The 17,730-nt window shown below is 31.6% G+C and overlaps 1 protein-coding gene across 1 annotated transcript in view; it reads right to left on the bottom strand.

Annotated features, from left to right (window-relative positions):
- The window catches only part of LOC108917643 (diuretic hormone receptor-like), a gene marked incomplete at its 3' end in the record, with an annotated part of 336,010 nt that overhangs the window by 11,659 nt on the left and 306,621 nt on the right, over positions 1-17,730 (bottom strand). The window contains exons 5-6 of the mRNA XM_018724358.1: positions 14,603-14,693; positions 10,611-10,707 (exon numbers count right to left, since the gene is read on the bottom strand). Coding sequence (XP_018579874.1) covers positions 10,611-10,707; positions 14,603-14,693 — 188 coding nt within the window. The remainder of the gene's footprint in view (positions 1-10,610; positions 10,708-14,602; positions 14,694-17,730) is intronic.

Genomic DNA, 17,730 nt, shown 5'->3' with positions numbered 1-17,730 from the left:
TTTCAAAATGTTGCACAGCCTCAAAGACTGCTCAACCTTTCAAATGGTTTTTGAAAAATTGAAATCGGTTGATTAGGACGGCCACAGTAAATTTTTAAGGTTAACACTCTTTTTTTTTAATTTTTAAACAATTACATTACATTTATCAATTTGTAATTTAGTTTTTTTCAAAAATTATAACTTTAAAGTACTATTTTTTCTTAATTTTATCTGTATTTAAGAAGGAAACAATAAATCCAAATATATATTTTTAATTTGTTTAAACAAAAATTATTTAAATAATCGTAATAATTATAACTAAATACATTCATATTCAGAATGTTGAAATATATATGTAAACAAACTTTTTTAATTGAAAAAATGCAATAGCATAGAATAAAATATACAGTATATTTAACGCATACATAATAAACTTTGTTTATAACAAAATATGTGCAAATTAGACAGTTGGTATTACGATATTCGAATTCTTTGGCTCGCAAGACATCGGATTAAAAAAATAGATCGAAATTGGTCCATTAGAAGGCGAGATAATGCAATTTTTTCGTACCTTGTCATCAACCGATTTCAATGTTTCAAAAACCATTTTAAAGGTTGAGCGGTCTTTTCTATGGGAAAAAATTTTCAAGTATCTAGATGCTTTATTTGAGGCTGTGCAACATTTTGAACATTCGAAAATTTAAAACAAAAATTATTTTGTGTAAACTATAGAACCGATTTTAATGAAATTTGGTGTATTGTTTAATTATAATATTATTATTATACTTTTTTTACCAAAATTAGAAAGTCCTTGGAGCAATTAAAATATTTAAAAAAAATTATCCAAAAAAACTTGATTATTTTGCCTTTTTTTCATCAATTGTAGCTATTTTGCAACATCGGTAATAAATTTAACATTTTTAACTTACAGTATATTGTGAAAAATTCAGTTCTAAAACTTTTTTCCCCTTCAATATTATTCCAAAATGCATAGGTTCCAAGATATAAGTAAATAACTCAGATAAAATAGGTATTTTTTAAAATGTTTTAAATATTTTTGCAATTTTGAAAATGGTCCAGACCTTGCCCAGATCTAGGAATCTACACTTTTATTGTATGAGTTATACTGAAGGTATTCCAGCAAAAATTAGCTTGCCCACTCTTACATCTATGAAGTGGAATATTTCGACAGAGCCGCCCTTGTCTAAAAGTAAAGTTGAACTTCTACGCGATTTGCATTTTTAGTTAATTTTGTTTTTCCATAGAGCGAGACGTTTAATAAACTTTATTATAGAACAACAGTCTTTTATAAAAAATACTCATTAAAGACGGGTTTAAATTTATATATTAAAAGTCATTGCCTTGCTTTACTAGCCGCCTACAGTTTCGTGTTTTACCTCAAAATTCAATAACGTGAGATCCTTATTAATTTAATATCAAGTAGGCACCAGATAAAGCTATCCACACACCAGTAAAGCTGTCCATACCATCGGAAAGCCCCACACTTCGAATTGGAAAATGTTTATAACAGCGTTTCGTATTTTCAGTCGGTCAGTTGTTGCGTATAAAACATCCCACATTTTTCGCATACAAATTGTATACGCTCGCTCAAAAACGATTGCGTTCCTGGGAATGAACCGTATGGGCCATAATTTATTTAAATTTTAATTAACTTATCGTTCGGTTACTAACGCATCAAACTTAGCGAGCGAAACTTCCCCGAAACCGGTTCGGGTTTTACCAGGGATTAGAAGGGACTAAATCATTTGTTTAACGAGGGAACTTCGGAACTTCCTTTTCGCCGATTCCGTTTCCGGAGTTTTCTCTGCATAGCTGAGTGAGGGAAAACATTTTGCTATCGGAAAATGCCCGCTTCACCTGTTACAAATTTTGGAAGTTGCGGCGCGGCAATACTGCCCCAATTTATGTTTTCGTAATAAAATTGTGCTGGCTTTTAAATTATTTCCAGGATATATCAAGCATTTTCTTTATTGTGGGGAATATACTAGAGGATATTAATTAAAACTCAAGTAGAATTTTTTCAAATAAAACTGTAACAAAAAATTCTAGACATATTTCATGCACAATGTCCTATACCTATCTTCAACTGTTTGGGAAATATTAAGTGTTTTCAAATTTATTGCAAAAATGAACATTAAAAAAAAGAAAATTATTTCATTGCAGAAATTCGCTACAACAGTCAAAAACTAATACTGTTTATTTATTGATAATGTAAAAAAAACAAAAAAAAACATTAATGTCAATGTAGGAGATGTTCAAAATGTTCGTCGCGAACGTCTTGGCAACATCTTAAATAGAAATTTCTTCTAACATTATTCAATATCTCAGGCGGGACCGATCTTATCGCAAGCGTTATTCGTCTTCTTAAGTCAGCGAAGTCAAGGGGTTTAGTTTTGTGTACAATGCTTTTGACATATCCACATAAGAAGAAGTCTTATGGTGTCAGATCAGGTGATCGTGTTGGCCATTCCATCGATCCTGGCTTCCCTATCCACAGATTTGTAAATATTCGGTTGAGTAACTGCCGAACATTGATTTGGTAATAGGGCGGTGCTCAAACCATATCATATTTGCTGGAATTTGTGGGTTTGCTGAATCAGGATATGAGTTTGTCAAAGTTGACACGACATTATTTTGGAGCAGTGCTAAATAATTATCGCCATTCAAATTGCTATCAATAAAAAAGGGACCTATGAAATGATCTCCAACAATTCCTGCTCAAATATTAACCTTTTTCATGAGCTCCTGAGTTGGTTTCATTTTATAGGGATGAATTTTATTTTCTTTTAATAATCGGTGAATAGCTAACATAGAACATTGGAGCTGCTTTTCGACTAGAAGTATGTGGGTTTTCCTCAAACTCAAGCATAATATCCAATTTGGTATCATCACTTACTGCATTAGCAGCTACTTTTTTTATCTGCCTTACATGTCCAAGCTCGCAAAACTGCTATTCTATTTTACTAATTGCCCCTTGGGATATAGGCGGCAAATTTGGAAATCTTTCATGAAATAAGCGAGCAACTTCCATTTGTGTCCGTGTGCTATTTCCATAACCAATCATCTGTAGAATTGTTATTTTGTTAATATCTGTTAAATGAACCATTTTTCTGATATGCAGTTAACGAAATTCAAACGACTATAACACTGACAACTACTGTCATGCAGGCAGATAACACGTTGCTAAGGCCAGGCGTTTTAAACAAAAGTAAACAAAACTATTTATAGTATTTTTTTATTTCATATCAGTAAAATGGATCGCTGAAATGGTTTTTGCTTACTTTTTCATTATCAAGAGCTAAATGGGAAATAAGTATTGAGTTTGTTGTAGCGAATTTCTGTAATCAAATAATTTTCTTTTTTTAATGTTAATTTTTGCAATAAATCTGAAAACACTTAATATTTCTGAAACAGTTCAAGATAGGTATAGGACATTGTACATGAAATATGTCTAGAATTTTTTGAAGAATCCAAAAATTGAATAATATACAGGGTGTTGCATTTAAAATAAGAAAGTTGGTATTGACCACTGTTACATGACACACCCTGTATAAGAACTTTTGTTGAAAAAAATTGCGCAACTAAAAATACCAATCGACTTGTCCGAGCGTTTTTTCGAACACGCCCCCATTTATTTATTATTGAATTTATTGCCATTTGGCTGATACACATTGTATATTAAACATATATGGTCATTAGGTTTGAAAAACGAATGCATTTATTATCTAAAAGCACATAATTAAATTCATTAAAATATTACGTATTTAATCCAACAATTTAATTCAACAGTAATCTTGGATTTAACTAACCGAATTCCCACACAAAAACGTGAATACATATAATGAAATAATGGGGTTGCATGTTGCATAAAAGAGTGGTCAAATTAGAATTTAATATTTTACAGGCTGTCATATTCATTCAGTGGGTAATATATCAAAAACAGTTACCCCAAATGAATGTTTGCTTCATTTGACTGTGTTTGATAACTTGATACATCACTTTGTAGAATGGAAAATTTACTTTATTTGATGGAATCTAGCACTTTATTTTCGTTAAGTAATCGGTAAATTTATTATAGTTATTAAATTCGGTTATTATTAACAATTTACATATTTATTTCCATTATAATAAGTTGCCAATTTATTCCAATTATAAGTAAAACATGGCTATAGCGATTAATTTACAGTTCCTTAAATATCGATTTTGTGATTGATACAAATGTTTCTCTTGGGTAACAATCTAATTAGACTTTATTGAGCTTGTTTATGAAGTTATTTCGTAGTACAATGTAGGAAAATTTTTAGAATTAATTTGAATTGCTTAACACTTTTGTTGCGTAAAATTAAACTTAAAAGCATACATAAAAAAGGCATGTTTATTGTATCCCTTCGACAATTACAAAAAACCTCACAATTTAGGGAATCATTATTGAAAAATTTCTGAAGATGATCAGATTTTAAAATAATCTTTTGTAGCTAATGGAGTTGTGAAAGAATGTAGAAGCTAGGGTGCTGAATTCGAATTTGAAGTCTGTTTAATTTCTAATCCTGCGCATCCAACGCAATCGGGCAAAAACCACCCCTTTTCGAGCCCTTATCTATATCCCTCCCCCACGTCGAAGTTCTTAATCACGAAACTACCCTTTATTAATTTATACTTCTCTGCAAAGTTTTCCTGAAATTTAAAATTACGTTATAAGATGGCCTTGAAAGGGTAATTAAGACTTTTAAAACTTTTTTCGGTGTTGCTTTATTCATGCACTTTCAATGCATACTCATTTTAAAGGAAAAAAATGTAAGTACACTTTTCGGAAATTATATGATAAAAAAACTCATAAATTAATGAAACTTGAGATAAGGCGTGTTGAATTAAACGATGTTGTCAGATTGTCAGTAAAAATTTTCTAATACGATTTCAGATTTCCGATTTCAGCACCTTTTTGTTATTACGATGATAAAAACAAAACATCCAACTATTGCCACAAATGAAATTATCACAGCTCAGTTAAATTTTCATTGGCAATGTCGGAGTTGAGATAATTAAAAAATTCAATGTTCATGCGAAGCAAAGCCAGATATTATACTGTTCAAATTAATTAATCAATAAGTTTGACTTGCTTTTCTTAATTGAAAAACGCATTGGAAAATAAATGTCGAATATTGTCCTGGTAGGTGTCACAGTTAACACGATTACATAATTTAAATTCATCACAAAAAAAGTCTTAATGTCCGAGTCTAAAAAGACTGTCTCTTTCTATTTTCGAATAAAAAAATTAAAACAAAAGCCTAAATGATTGCTTTTCGAAGAAAACTACAAAATAAGAAAAATAGGTCAAATTTCTCTTCGATAAAATAATGCATCTTCAAATTTCGCAATTTTGCCCTAATTTAACCAACCTTGTATCTCTTAAGATATCTGTCAGGATTTCTTTGTGCTACTAAACAAAGTTCAAAAAAGCATAAGATACCCACATTAGTTTCCTTCTATCTTTATTTGGCCTGTATCATGCAATCCCCCTAAAAATTGGCCACCCTTCACGAAATGACCAATCTAAGTAATGGAAATGTGCTTTCTGCCAGTATAGAAAGCTGGCCAATCTACGTCATGGAAATACGCCTGTTGGAACGGTGCGTACTAGCAGTTCGACAAATTAAATTCAGCTTTATAACGCCCCCGTGCAAACTGAGAGCAAAAGATTTGTAATTCCTTTCTTGCGGCAACTGCTCCATGGGGCAACGACTGGAGCGTAGATCAAGTCATCTGCATAATCTGTCCTTGGAGCGCAATGCTGAGCCGTTACAATTAGTGTTTTTGCCCTGCTAGACAGATATCTGGTAAGACGAACCCCTAGAGAACGTTTTGGGATCGACGTTTTTTTTCGATTGTGTATGAGTACATACATAAATTACAAATATTTACATTTACGTTTTGGGAACCGCGTGAAGGGAATGTTTGCCTAATCATGAATGATTTAAATAAAATAAAAATGCCCTTTCTTTGAGTTGCAAGTTTTTATCTGCATATTCAAAAACTATTCAGAGGAATTGCAACTGTTTTGTATTGGAAAGAGTGGAAAGGCTTTTTTATTATATTTCGTTTGTGGAGGTAAATGAAAAAATCAGCACTACTGTTCCATTGATATCGATTCGTTTTGTTTCAATTCGGGTAAACGCCATTTTACTGTTTAGAAAGAACAATCGACACTTGGTTATAAGGATTTCAGACACTAAATATGGTCAAACGTCCATTAGAACAAAGGACGTTATAGGTACAGGGTGATTCACAACTTATCCAAAAAAAATTTGGGAATAGATGCAGCATGAGAAATGGAATCAATATTGTAAAAAAAAATTTGTAAAATCCTTATAGAAAAAAAATATTGAAGTTATAGTACATTCAACCACTACATAGCTGGACAACTGTAGTCTCTAGCATCATTCGCCACGTGGCCTCAGCGACTCCGAATACTGAAATGGGATTTTGCAATCGTGGTTGGGATAGTGGTGTTTACAAAAGGTTTTTAGTAGTTAGTGTCAAAAATGGTTTGCGTGTAGGCATAGCAACTCGGAGTTGATGGATATCATTTTAATTTATGGTGAAGCATTTGTGTTATGGTGAAGCAAGACAACATTTGCGTTAGTTCGTAGAAACTGAGTACAACGGACCCAAATGTGTTTACACGTTGGTGAATAAAATTTTGCACAATTGTTGTAACATCGGGTATGTCAAATGATTTTATTATTTAAAAACACAAAATAATTTTATAAATTAATAAGGGCAAAAGCAATTGAATTTGCGATATAAAATAGGTGCGATAAAATTTTATTTACATTTCTTTCCTTGCGAAAGTTTTTGTCAGTCTTTATCACACCGCCATGCCGGTCGCATTGTGGTTTACAGTGGACCAGTTTCCAGTGTCGTGCAGAAGTGTGTTTTTAAATCATTTTCGAACTGCCCTTTTTGATTTTTTCTTTACAAAATTGTATTTGTAAGGGTCCCCTATACATCCAGAATTTTTTTTTGGATAAGTTCTGAATCACCCTGTATAGAGAGATTGGAGGTTGTACTTTTGAAATATTCATAATTTGTTGTGACATAAGTTACCAGAAATATATTTGGATTTAAATACTTATTGAATTCATCTAAACAGAAAGTTGGAATTAAAGTAGCCCTTTCAGGATTGTATACGAAAATATTTTGCAACATTTACTGTAATACCGAATCTCTCACGTTCCAACACACATACCTGTTGATGAATGTAGAATATTTGAGCAAAAGTACGCCATACATTTAGGTATAAGGGGCTTATATATCAAGGTGGCTCTGAAAAAGAGCTTCTCCTAACCGGCAGCATCTCAGACAGCTATAAATTTACCTGGCTATCGCCTAAATGTTTATAGTTTATTTTCGGAGAGTGTGAATGGGAATGGACTAAATATGTCTGTTAAGTTTCTTCCATTAAACTATTGCAAAGTGATTCAAAACAAATGACAAGACGGTGAGAATTTCCTGGTGATTTATTTGAATATGGTAAAAATAATGTGGATGAATTAATATTGTTATATTCGAATTACGTAATTTAAGGTAAACATATATTTATTTCTACAAAAAATAATTCAGTTTAAAAATAAATTACCAGATATACAGGGTGATTCACAAGCGGTGACCAAAAATGAAACCTTGTATTCTCTGTTGAATTTTAAACACTTACTTAAATGACCTGACAAACACTAATCATTCGGTTATTTATTTGAATAAAGAAATTAATAACATTAGTCATCACTTTAATGATTTTATTTGAGCAAATGCTCAAAAATACCTCCATTTCAACGAACAAAGGCTAGACATCTTTTTAGTAACGAAAATGTAAGTTGTTTGAAATTTATTATTGCTTGAATCTGATGAAAAGCATTAATTATTCTCTCTTCTAACTGCTCAGAATGCCAAAGTTGCTATCGCTGCAATTTTAAACCGCATTTTATTCGAATATCAAAGTATGTTTTCAGTTCGTTTTATAAGTTTTACCCGAAAATCAGGCTTTTTTCGAAAAACATAAGAGAATAGTAATTTGTAGAAAATTGAAAGACGAATGAAAGACGTAAAACAGTGGCGTACTATTTTATTTAAAAAATATGCCACCAGTACCTTATATCTCCGTCACTAGAACATCTAATTTTTTTTTACCACAGAAATGAGACAATCCCCAAATCCAAAGCCAACGACTGTGCGGAAGGGGGCTACCTTGAAAAAACGTAAACACCATCGACATTACCAGTGCCGACGCCAGGAATCGAACCAGGACCAGAATAGGAAGTCTGGCCGAGAAATGCTTGCCACCGCATGCTCGATAATTTTTTGGTGATAATTTTAGGAAAATGCTCAGATTTTGGACAATGTTTACATAAATACATGTGCCCATTTCAAATTGTTTCACTTAAGGTAAGTACTAGTTTTTAAATTATTTAAAAAAAAATTAAAAATATTTTTTTTAAGTTTAACATCCTGTATCTTTTTAACTAAGTGTCGTAGATAAAAACTTTATACGAAAGACTCCCTTTAAAATTCACCAAAGAATACGAGGTTTCATTTTTGGTCACCGTTTGTGAATCACCTTGTCAAATTATTTTTATCTGCTAACCTTTTACCTTTTAATTCAGAATGTTACAACTTTATATTTAAAGCCTAAATCCCAATGGACCAATATGGGAAGAAATTTTTGAATACATTCGAGTTGAAATATACAAAGTGTTCCCCAATTAATTGGACATTAGCTAAAGGGGAACAGCTTGAAAATTGTTCAACGGATTTTGATGAAATTTGGTATCATGTTATTACTCAGCATGCGTAATATGAAAATGGTATCATTTTCACCATTGCCGCTAGATGACGCCACCTACAGCAACATTGGTAACTTCTTTGCCCACCTTGTATGTGCATTTTCGAATAAAAATAAACAAATGACATTCAATTTTATACAAAAAAGATATACTTTACTGAAGTCAAAAAAGTAGACCGTTTTAGAAAACAAACACCTAGGGGATAGAGATTGGGACTATGTGCTGGCCACATGTGTACACTACCTCTACCAAGTCACATATGATGGTACACTTCATCTAGGTAATTCCCAACTTCTAGGGTATAATGTACTGGAGCACCATCATGCATTTACCAAGTGACCCGCCTTAAAGTTAAACGTACATCTAACAGAATTTGTAAATCATCTCTTAAAAAACTGAGATATATTGCTCCGTCAAGTCTAGGTGGCAGTTCAAATGTTCCCACAATACAATTCCATAGGATGTCACACCAAACGTTTGCTGAAATTCATGTTGAAGATGGTGTTCTTGGAGGGCATGCGGATTTTCCATCGCATAGGTAGGTATGATGCCAGCTATCATCCCTTAGTTAATGTCCAATTAATGGGATACTCTGTATTATAGGTAAGTGAAAAACCTTTGAGACTATATTTGTTAAATATTAGCATTTGTTTACTGTAAATGAACTTTGTTGACAACCAAGAAATTGTTCTCTCCGTGTGCATTAATATCGAACAAAAAGTGAAAAAAGTATTGCACTTATTATAAAATAATGTTTGGAAAAATACACATAAGTAGAATAGTAAAGGGCAATAAGTAAATAAAGAGAAAGAAAACTCGAGTATGACATATATATGGATAGTCGATGCGATTTTGTCAATTCACAGCACCACAGAAAAAATGGAATATTTGAAAGACAAGACCCTGGCATCTATATGTTTTTGGGGTCGCTGAATTCGAAATCGGTGTCTGTTTGATCCGATCAGGTCTGCGTTAAGGTCAATTCAAGGTCAAATGTAGAGAATCAATTGCCAACAAAGTAAACCAATGTATACGTTTTTGAGGTCGCTTAATCCGAATCCGAGGTCCGTTTGACCTGATCAGATCTGCTAAGTTCCAAACCCAAAACACTCAAATATTCATTTATGCGTATTAAAATTTGAGTAACAAATAATATTAAAGAAAGAAAGCTTTAACTCCAAGCCCGTGACTTTCAACAATATTCAACAGTATAACATGATGAAATGACTAATTTTTAAGAATTGTAATTTGTCTGCTTTACAATAAATTGAATTTTCGCATAATCAGTGCGGTCAAAAACCCCAATATCCACCTCCGTTATTTTATTCCACTTTGTCAAATTTCGTCCGCCATATTGAATCCGACATTTTAAATTTTTCAATTTCAATATGAAATTCGTAATCAGTGTTGTGTGAAACACCTATTTTTGTCAGTTTATTCGACTTTTTTAAAATTTAATCCGCCATATTGGATCCGCCATTTTGAATTTTTCAATTGTACAGCGTTGTATGTAATAATACGTTATAATGTTCTTGAGGAGTGAATGTTGCCATTGTTACACTTTTGCCCACATCTTATTAAACTAACTACAAAGTGAATGGGTGTATCAGGGACATACAACTAAAGAATGATTCATCAATTAGTTGGCTACAACTAAAGTCAATCGATCGATAGTAGAATCAGACATGCACCTCTTGCTTACTTAGTATTTATATTATGCTATAGGTGAAACGCTTATTGAAATGATCTATCAAATTCATCATCAGTACTTACCCTCGACGAACATCCAGAAGAACGTGGTGATGTGGAAGTAGTGCAGCAGCGTTACGATGAACACACACAACACAGAGGTGTTCCCTCCAACGTTTAGCTGTAAAAGTGGAATACATCATTAGCATTTGAGGCAGTTGCGGGATTTTTGGGATTTTAATATTAGGAAAGGAATATTCATGAGCTGGTTTGGTCGTGTGGATCCACTTTGGAAGGGAATAAAGGCTTGATAGGAATTATTAATCGATGTATTACAGAAGGATTTGTTCTGATACTGTTTAATGCCACGAAATTAAATTTTTTTATGTTACAAAAGGTAGATCAAATTTAACACAAAACATTATTTAATTTATATTTAATTTGAATTTAAACAAACCTGCCAAAATATATTCGCACGTGGGGAATAAATTTTTAATTAATTAACGATTTATTGTGGGTAGCATTATTATGTCTAATTAGTATTCATATACATATTTCATTCAAAATGTGTATTTACTTAAAATACAAATAAATAATAAATATTAAATAGGACAACGTGTGTTAATTTCCTTGCTACAACAGATATCTTAATAGTCCAGACGGTATCCGTTTCGGGTTGGGTAAAATGCATATGATCGGAGATTTTTGCTTTAACGGCTTCTAAATAACATCAGAAATGATAATATTTCTATGCAAATAAAAAAAAAAACGTGGGCTTAAATTGTTATTGAAAAAAAATATAGAAAACTAGCTAAAAAATTCATTTTTTTCTTGAATTTCTCGTCGACAACTTAGCTACTATTCATTTTAGACAAAAATGGAAAAGGAAAAAAGTTTTATAATTAAATTTTGATCAACACAGAGTTAGTTGCAATTCGAAAAAATAATTATTGTTATTGCAAAAATCGGAGAACTCATTTATAAAATTGCAAAAATGCTAGTTTATTTGCCAATTTTTTTCAGACACTTGAATAATAAAATTTTTTAAAATCAAATTTCTAAAAATCTAAAGCCTTTGAATACTTGAAAATTTCGCCACAAAAAGAAGAGCTCTCAAGCTTTAAAATGGTTTTTGAAAAATTCGAATCGGACGGTTAGGTGAGCCGTGGTGATTTAAACATTTAATGTTTTTTTATTTTAAAATATGGTTTGAAAGTACTCGGAAAGACGAGTATTTAAAAAAAAACCTGATGATCCGCCTATTATTTTCGGATTTATAGCCCGTTAAAGTTAACCCTTATTTACAACAAAACTATAAGGGTATAAGGGCTGTTTTTTGAATTAATAGGTTTGTCATTCAGAGTACTTTCCAGATATAAATTTTCAAAATTTGCAATCACGGACGTCCCATTTAAAATGTGAATGAAATATCAGTGGAGGGGGGGAGGAAACACACAGCTACTCCGATTTGAATTCTCGAGTTCAAAAATGCTCCGAGTATTGCACCCATTGCCAAGGGCAAATGTGTAAAAATGCTTTCAAAACAGTGGAAGTAGACGAGTTCGAAATCGATTTTGAAGAAGACGTCACAAGAATGTGCAAATGAACTCGACAATCAGATTTCAGAGTCGTTAGAAAATGATATTTTGCAGTTGCAGGACGAGGAAATCGACGACGAAATAGATTGTGATAATACTGATGAGGCATGTGAAAAATCACCAACTAGTAAAAGAATTAGATTAGATTAAATGTAAATAAAAATTGAAATAAATAGTTTAAAATTTGAAAAATCATGAAAAGTGTGTACTGTTTATTGAAGTATCCAAAAGATTCTTATATTTTTTTATATAAATAAAAAATAAATTTTAGTTAAATATTTTAAACGTAAACGAAAAAATTAAGATTATAATTATTCACAATTTATTTTTTTAAAGATTTTTAGAAATTTATCGTACAACTAAAAATTAACACCAATTTTCAGTTGTTTATTTAAATAATTATTGTTTAAACAATTTTATAATATATAAACAAACTTACTAGTATTACCTGGTGCAACATGCAAAAATTTTGGTCGTGACATAGTAAATAAATAAACATAATAAATTAAATCATTTTTTAGTAACTGTTTATCGGCATGTTAAAAGTTCAATAATTAATAATAAAAGGTAGTTGAAAATATGATAATTGAATTTTTTTAGTTGCGAGACATCGATTTAAAAAAAATCATCGAAATTGGTCCATTAGAAGCTGAGATAAGTGAAATTCTTCCGAGCGTCCCAGTTTTGAATTCGGAGTAGCTGTGTGTTTGCTCCCCCCACCACTGATATTTCATTGATTTCACGCGGTCTTGAATATCTTTCAGTGACATTTTAAATTTTAACCGTGATCTGGAAAGTACTCGGAATGACAAACCTATTAGTTCAAAAAACAGTCCTTATACATCAGGTATTTTTTTAAATACTCGTCTTTCCGAGTACTTTCGAACCATATTTTAAATATTCAAAAAAATTTGAAGAAAACATTAAATTAAATTAAATTACTGCAATTGTTTATAAGCGTGAAAATTGCGAAAATGTTTAAACAATCACCACGGCTCACCTAATCGTCCGATTTGAAATTTTCAAAAACCATTTTAAATCTTGAGAGCTCTTCTTTTTGTGGTGAAATTTTCAATTATTCAAAGGCTTTAGATTTTTAGAAATTTTATTTTGACAATTTTTTAATTAAAAAAAATAAACAATTAGGTATTACGTAAAAACTATAGAACCGAATTGGATGAAAATTAGTGTGGAGATTCTATGCACATTATTCAAGTGTCTGAAAAAATTTGACAAATAAATTAACACATTTTGCAATTTTATAAATGATTTTTCCGATTTTTGCAATAACAATAATTATTTTTTCGAATTGCAACTAACTCTATCTTGATCAAAATTTAATTACAAAACTTTTTTCCTTTTCCATTTTTGTTTAAAATGAATAGTTGCTAAGTTGTCGACGAGAAATCCAAGAAAAAAATTAATTTTTTTGCTATTTTTTTATACTTTTTTGCAATAACAATTAAGTTTTTTATTATTTGCATAGAAAAATCATTTCTGATGTTATTTAGAAGCCGTTAAAGCAAAAATCTCCGATCATATGCGTTTTACCCAAGTATAACCTTTTTAAAATAGATACCGCCTGGACTATAAAGGAATAATCTTAATAAATGTACAATGTGCTTTTTTTAACATCTTGTTTTTAGGTCAAAAACAACATTTAAATTATTATAGACGAACCGTCATTTTTCTGGAGCATGAAAACCTTAGATCCAGTTTTACATTCAGTTTAATTCACGAAGCGCAAAAAAAAGTACAGAGCGAACAATAAAACTCGTCTCAACTATAGACATAACCCGAGTGATGTTTACATGCTAGAAGCAGGTCATCAGTTTAACAATTAGAAACTGACCGGAAATGATCAAACCAGGGAAAGCAATTAACGGAAGCTGTTCAGTTCACCGGACAAAGTAAATTTGCCAACTGTTTGGGACATTTATTTCAGCGGGTATGGCGCTCAGGTTTTATAACAAGTCCTAATGCCCTAATAATGGTCAGAGCTAACTGAAAACACAATTAAACTGAAATTAATCCGAACCCGAAACTTCAATCAGGTATTGATACAAGGGGGAACAAAATCAATCGGAACTTTCTTACAATAACAATACCAATGGCAATAACAATACTAATAATAGTGGGGATATAACAAACCCTTTGGAGAGTTTGGAAGGCAATAATTGCTTTACAGTATAGTAAGTTAGTCACTATCCTACTATAGTTTTTTTGCAAAAGGAAATATATAAATTAAGCTATAAATTCATAATTCAACTAGTAAAACTTCTTATCAAAATCCGGCTTTGCCATTGCTTAAGAGAAAATACTAGACACTCCCTTATTAATTTCACAGTAACCCCAGGGGCGAGGTAAATGTATGTTCAATTAGAGCAATGAATTTGAGTATTGCAAAGTTTGGAAACAGCCCGGGGAAGTCTTTGGTAATGCCAATATTATGTTTGAAGTAAAGTGGTTCATACTCACCAACAACAAAACTATAATCCACATGATGTACGTCAACATATACGACCACATCAAGTTCATGTGTATGGTGTTCCTCAAACATCTCAGTTCTCTGGAATAAAAGATTCGATCAATTCAATTACATTTAACAGACAGATACAGACAACTTTGCCAAATGGGGCTACAATTTAACTCAATATTTATTTATGAGTTCTAAAAAAGCTATTACAGGGTGGTTACGAACTGTATATGTTGTAATGATAAAATAGGTCTACCTAGGCATATACGAAATTACCGATAAAAAAAGTTTTGGATCAAACCATTTGTAGGAGTTATTTTATTTTTGGTTTATCTATTTACCTTCCGAAAAGAACAAGAAAAATTGCTATTCTTTCCCCCAGTGAAGTTTTAATGACAATTAATCCATGATTTTGATAGGTGTCGATTATGTAGATTGCTCCATTCCATTGTAATAGTTTGTATAGTTCGACATAAGACTATACTGAATATTTGACAAAACTATTTTATTGATGTTGCTTTTCCATAACACTCGGTAATTCCCTTATTTGCTTAAAAATACGTCTGATGGAGTGGTCGTAACGCGTTCGGGAAAGCAGAGGAAAAAGTGGAGTTAAAATACATCCTCAAGGAATATTTGAAACACAGAAAAGTACTTTAGAGGCGTGTACTGTGTCTCACAGAATTTATAGAGCTTTCCGACGAGCGCATTTTCTGTAAGACAAATGGCAGGTGTCCCATGCAAAAATGTAATTTGCTTTGGTGAAATTTATAGCATCAGTGAAAATTTCAATTGTTTTCTGACATAATGAAATTTGTTTGGTTAATGTACCTGAACAATTATATGCACATTCATGAAAACATGATGCATATAATATCAGCAACCAACGATACAAACTTATGTAATTTGTGTGGTATAATGACCCAGTTTCTATTTGCGATACATACATATTTAAGTTTTATATTACCACAGACAAAATAGCTATCGCCACAGACCGCTACTGGAATAGGCCGGCAGTTTTAAATTTCCGAATTGCCGGTAGAGTACACCACTAACAGAATTTTAGGAAGAATCAAATGCAGCGGCCCGCATACCTACCCGTATCCTAGCAACATATAAACAAGACTTTGGTAATGTTGCCAGATGTACTTACAGATTTCATTTGTACACTTTCTTATCGATATCTGTTTTTTTGCGTTACTGTATTTACTTAAATGTATGATGTAGGTATTGATAGAAATGTTTTTAAAGAATCAACGAATATCTATGTAGTTTCATATGATATTCTGCAGCGGTGTTACAATTAAGTTATTATCATAATTTCGTTAATTAGCTACCTACTATTTTCATTTTTTGGTATTGAAATACTGCAGAAAATATATTTCCAAACAAACAAAATTCGTAATAATATTTTAAACAGCTTGTAATATAATTTTTTTAATATTTGATGATGACGATAAATTTATTTAATATACAAGGTGGGTTATTAGTACGTCGCGGAATGTAGGTANTCGTACCATATTGGAAGTCGACGCACAAATCTAAAAACATTACTTTCGAGTTTTTGAATTTTCCCATTCCAAGGTGATATAAAATAAATAATTAATTAGGTAAATTCATAGTTTTAATTCTAACTTGATTTATTTTATTTAACATTTAAGGCAAATGTGATTTCCAAACACAAGATAAGTTCCTTATCTCTTTAATTACATAATTGAAAGCATTACATTTATTTAGCAGTTATTATTTGGCAACAAAGCCACCGCTGGAACTGCCGCCTATTACCAAGTAGAAAAGTTACCACGCTAAATTTTATAGCTGGAAGCCGGCTAAGGAGACCCTGCTTCCATTTTGGGTTGCCAATTTTCAGCATTTAAGTAGCAGTCTGTAGCGATACGCTATATTGTCTGTGATATTACTGTGCATTAACAATTCATTTAAATCCACAACCAAAAGTCACACACAAATTTACATAACAATTGAATTAAGCCATGATTAATTTGACATAATTAAAGTACTAAAAGAATAATAATATTCTTTTCTTTACAAAATTTGTATTGTTTGTGTTTTGTTAACAGTAGAATTTAATTAAACAGATGTATTGTGTTAAACAGTTAAATTCGTGCCCATTTAAAGTTATACGTGTACGCAACACGTTCCAACATCAAATTCTCTTGTGTGGACTTTGCGACAACCACAGCATGTAAACTTGGTTAAACAAGAAAGTTTACGAAGGTTAGGGGGAGTAAGGTGGAGGGTTTTAATACAAGAGACAAAAGTTTCCTAAACTATGCCGATATGTTTATTTTTAGAGTCCTAAACTTGCTCAACGTGGGGAATTGTCCAGAAGCCCTTAGCAAGATAGCCATTTGTTCAATTTAATGTACAGGGTGTTCAAAAATCTGGAAAAGGTAAAAACAATAAAGAGTAAAGTACCTTTAATCTTAAGGCTACGTGAAAAAGTAATGGGGAAAAGTTGCTTGGAATTAAATTCTATGTTTAAATATGAAAGCATGGCCTTCTAGTTAATACTCGACATTCTGTGATATTCTAGGACTCTACTTATTTTTTAATACTTTCGGAGAAGCCATTCTATTAAAAAATATACTGCTTTATCGAAAAACAGATACACATGTTTGCATATTAATATTTTTTTTATACAGGGGGATCAAAAACCTCAAAAACATTAATCCAACATTTATTTTGAGAACACAGCAGAATCAGTATGTACGCGCCATTACAAAACTATTCTACATGAAGTCCGCCAAGTTCAACACACCTCCAATCTTTTTCTAAATGCAGCGTAGGTCGAATGTATCATTTCTTCATTTACTTGGGCAATCCTTCAATTATCCCGCTTTTCAAGAAATCAACATTGTGTTGCACTGGTTCTCTGTACACTCTTTCTTTCAAGAAACCCCAAAGGAAATAATCAAAATACCAATAATTTGTAGAAGGCAATTGTTATCAATAATTGTTTGACATTAGTTGTGAAATTAGGTGTTGGTATTTAATTTTATTCAAATAATGATTACAGCATCGCATTTATCTTGTTAAATGTTACCTAACCAATATCGGTATAGCCAAGCAACTGAATCGTTTCATGAAAAATATTCAGATGTTAAAGTAA

The sequence above is a fragment of the Anoplophora glabripennis genome, unplaced genomic scaffold, assembly GCF_000390285.2.
Source record: "Anoplophora glabripennis isolate ALB-LARVAE unplaced genomic scaffold, Agla_2.0 scaffold44, whole genome shotgun sequence".
Taxonomy (NCBI): domain Eukaryota; kingdom Metazoa; phylum Arthropoda; class Insecta; order Coleoptera; family Cerambycidae; genus Anoplophora; species Anoplophora glabripennis.
This window is presented reverse-complemented; position numbering and strand designations above follow the sequence as displayed.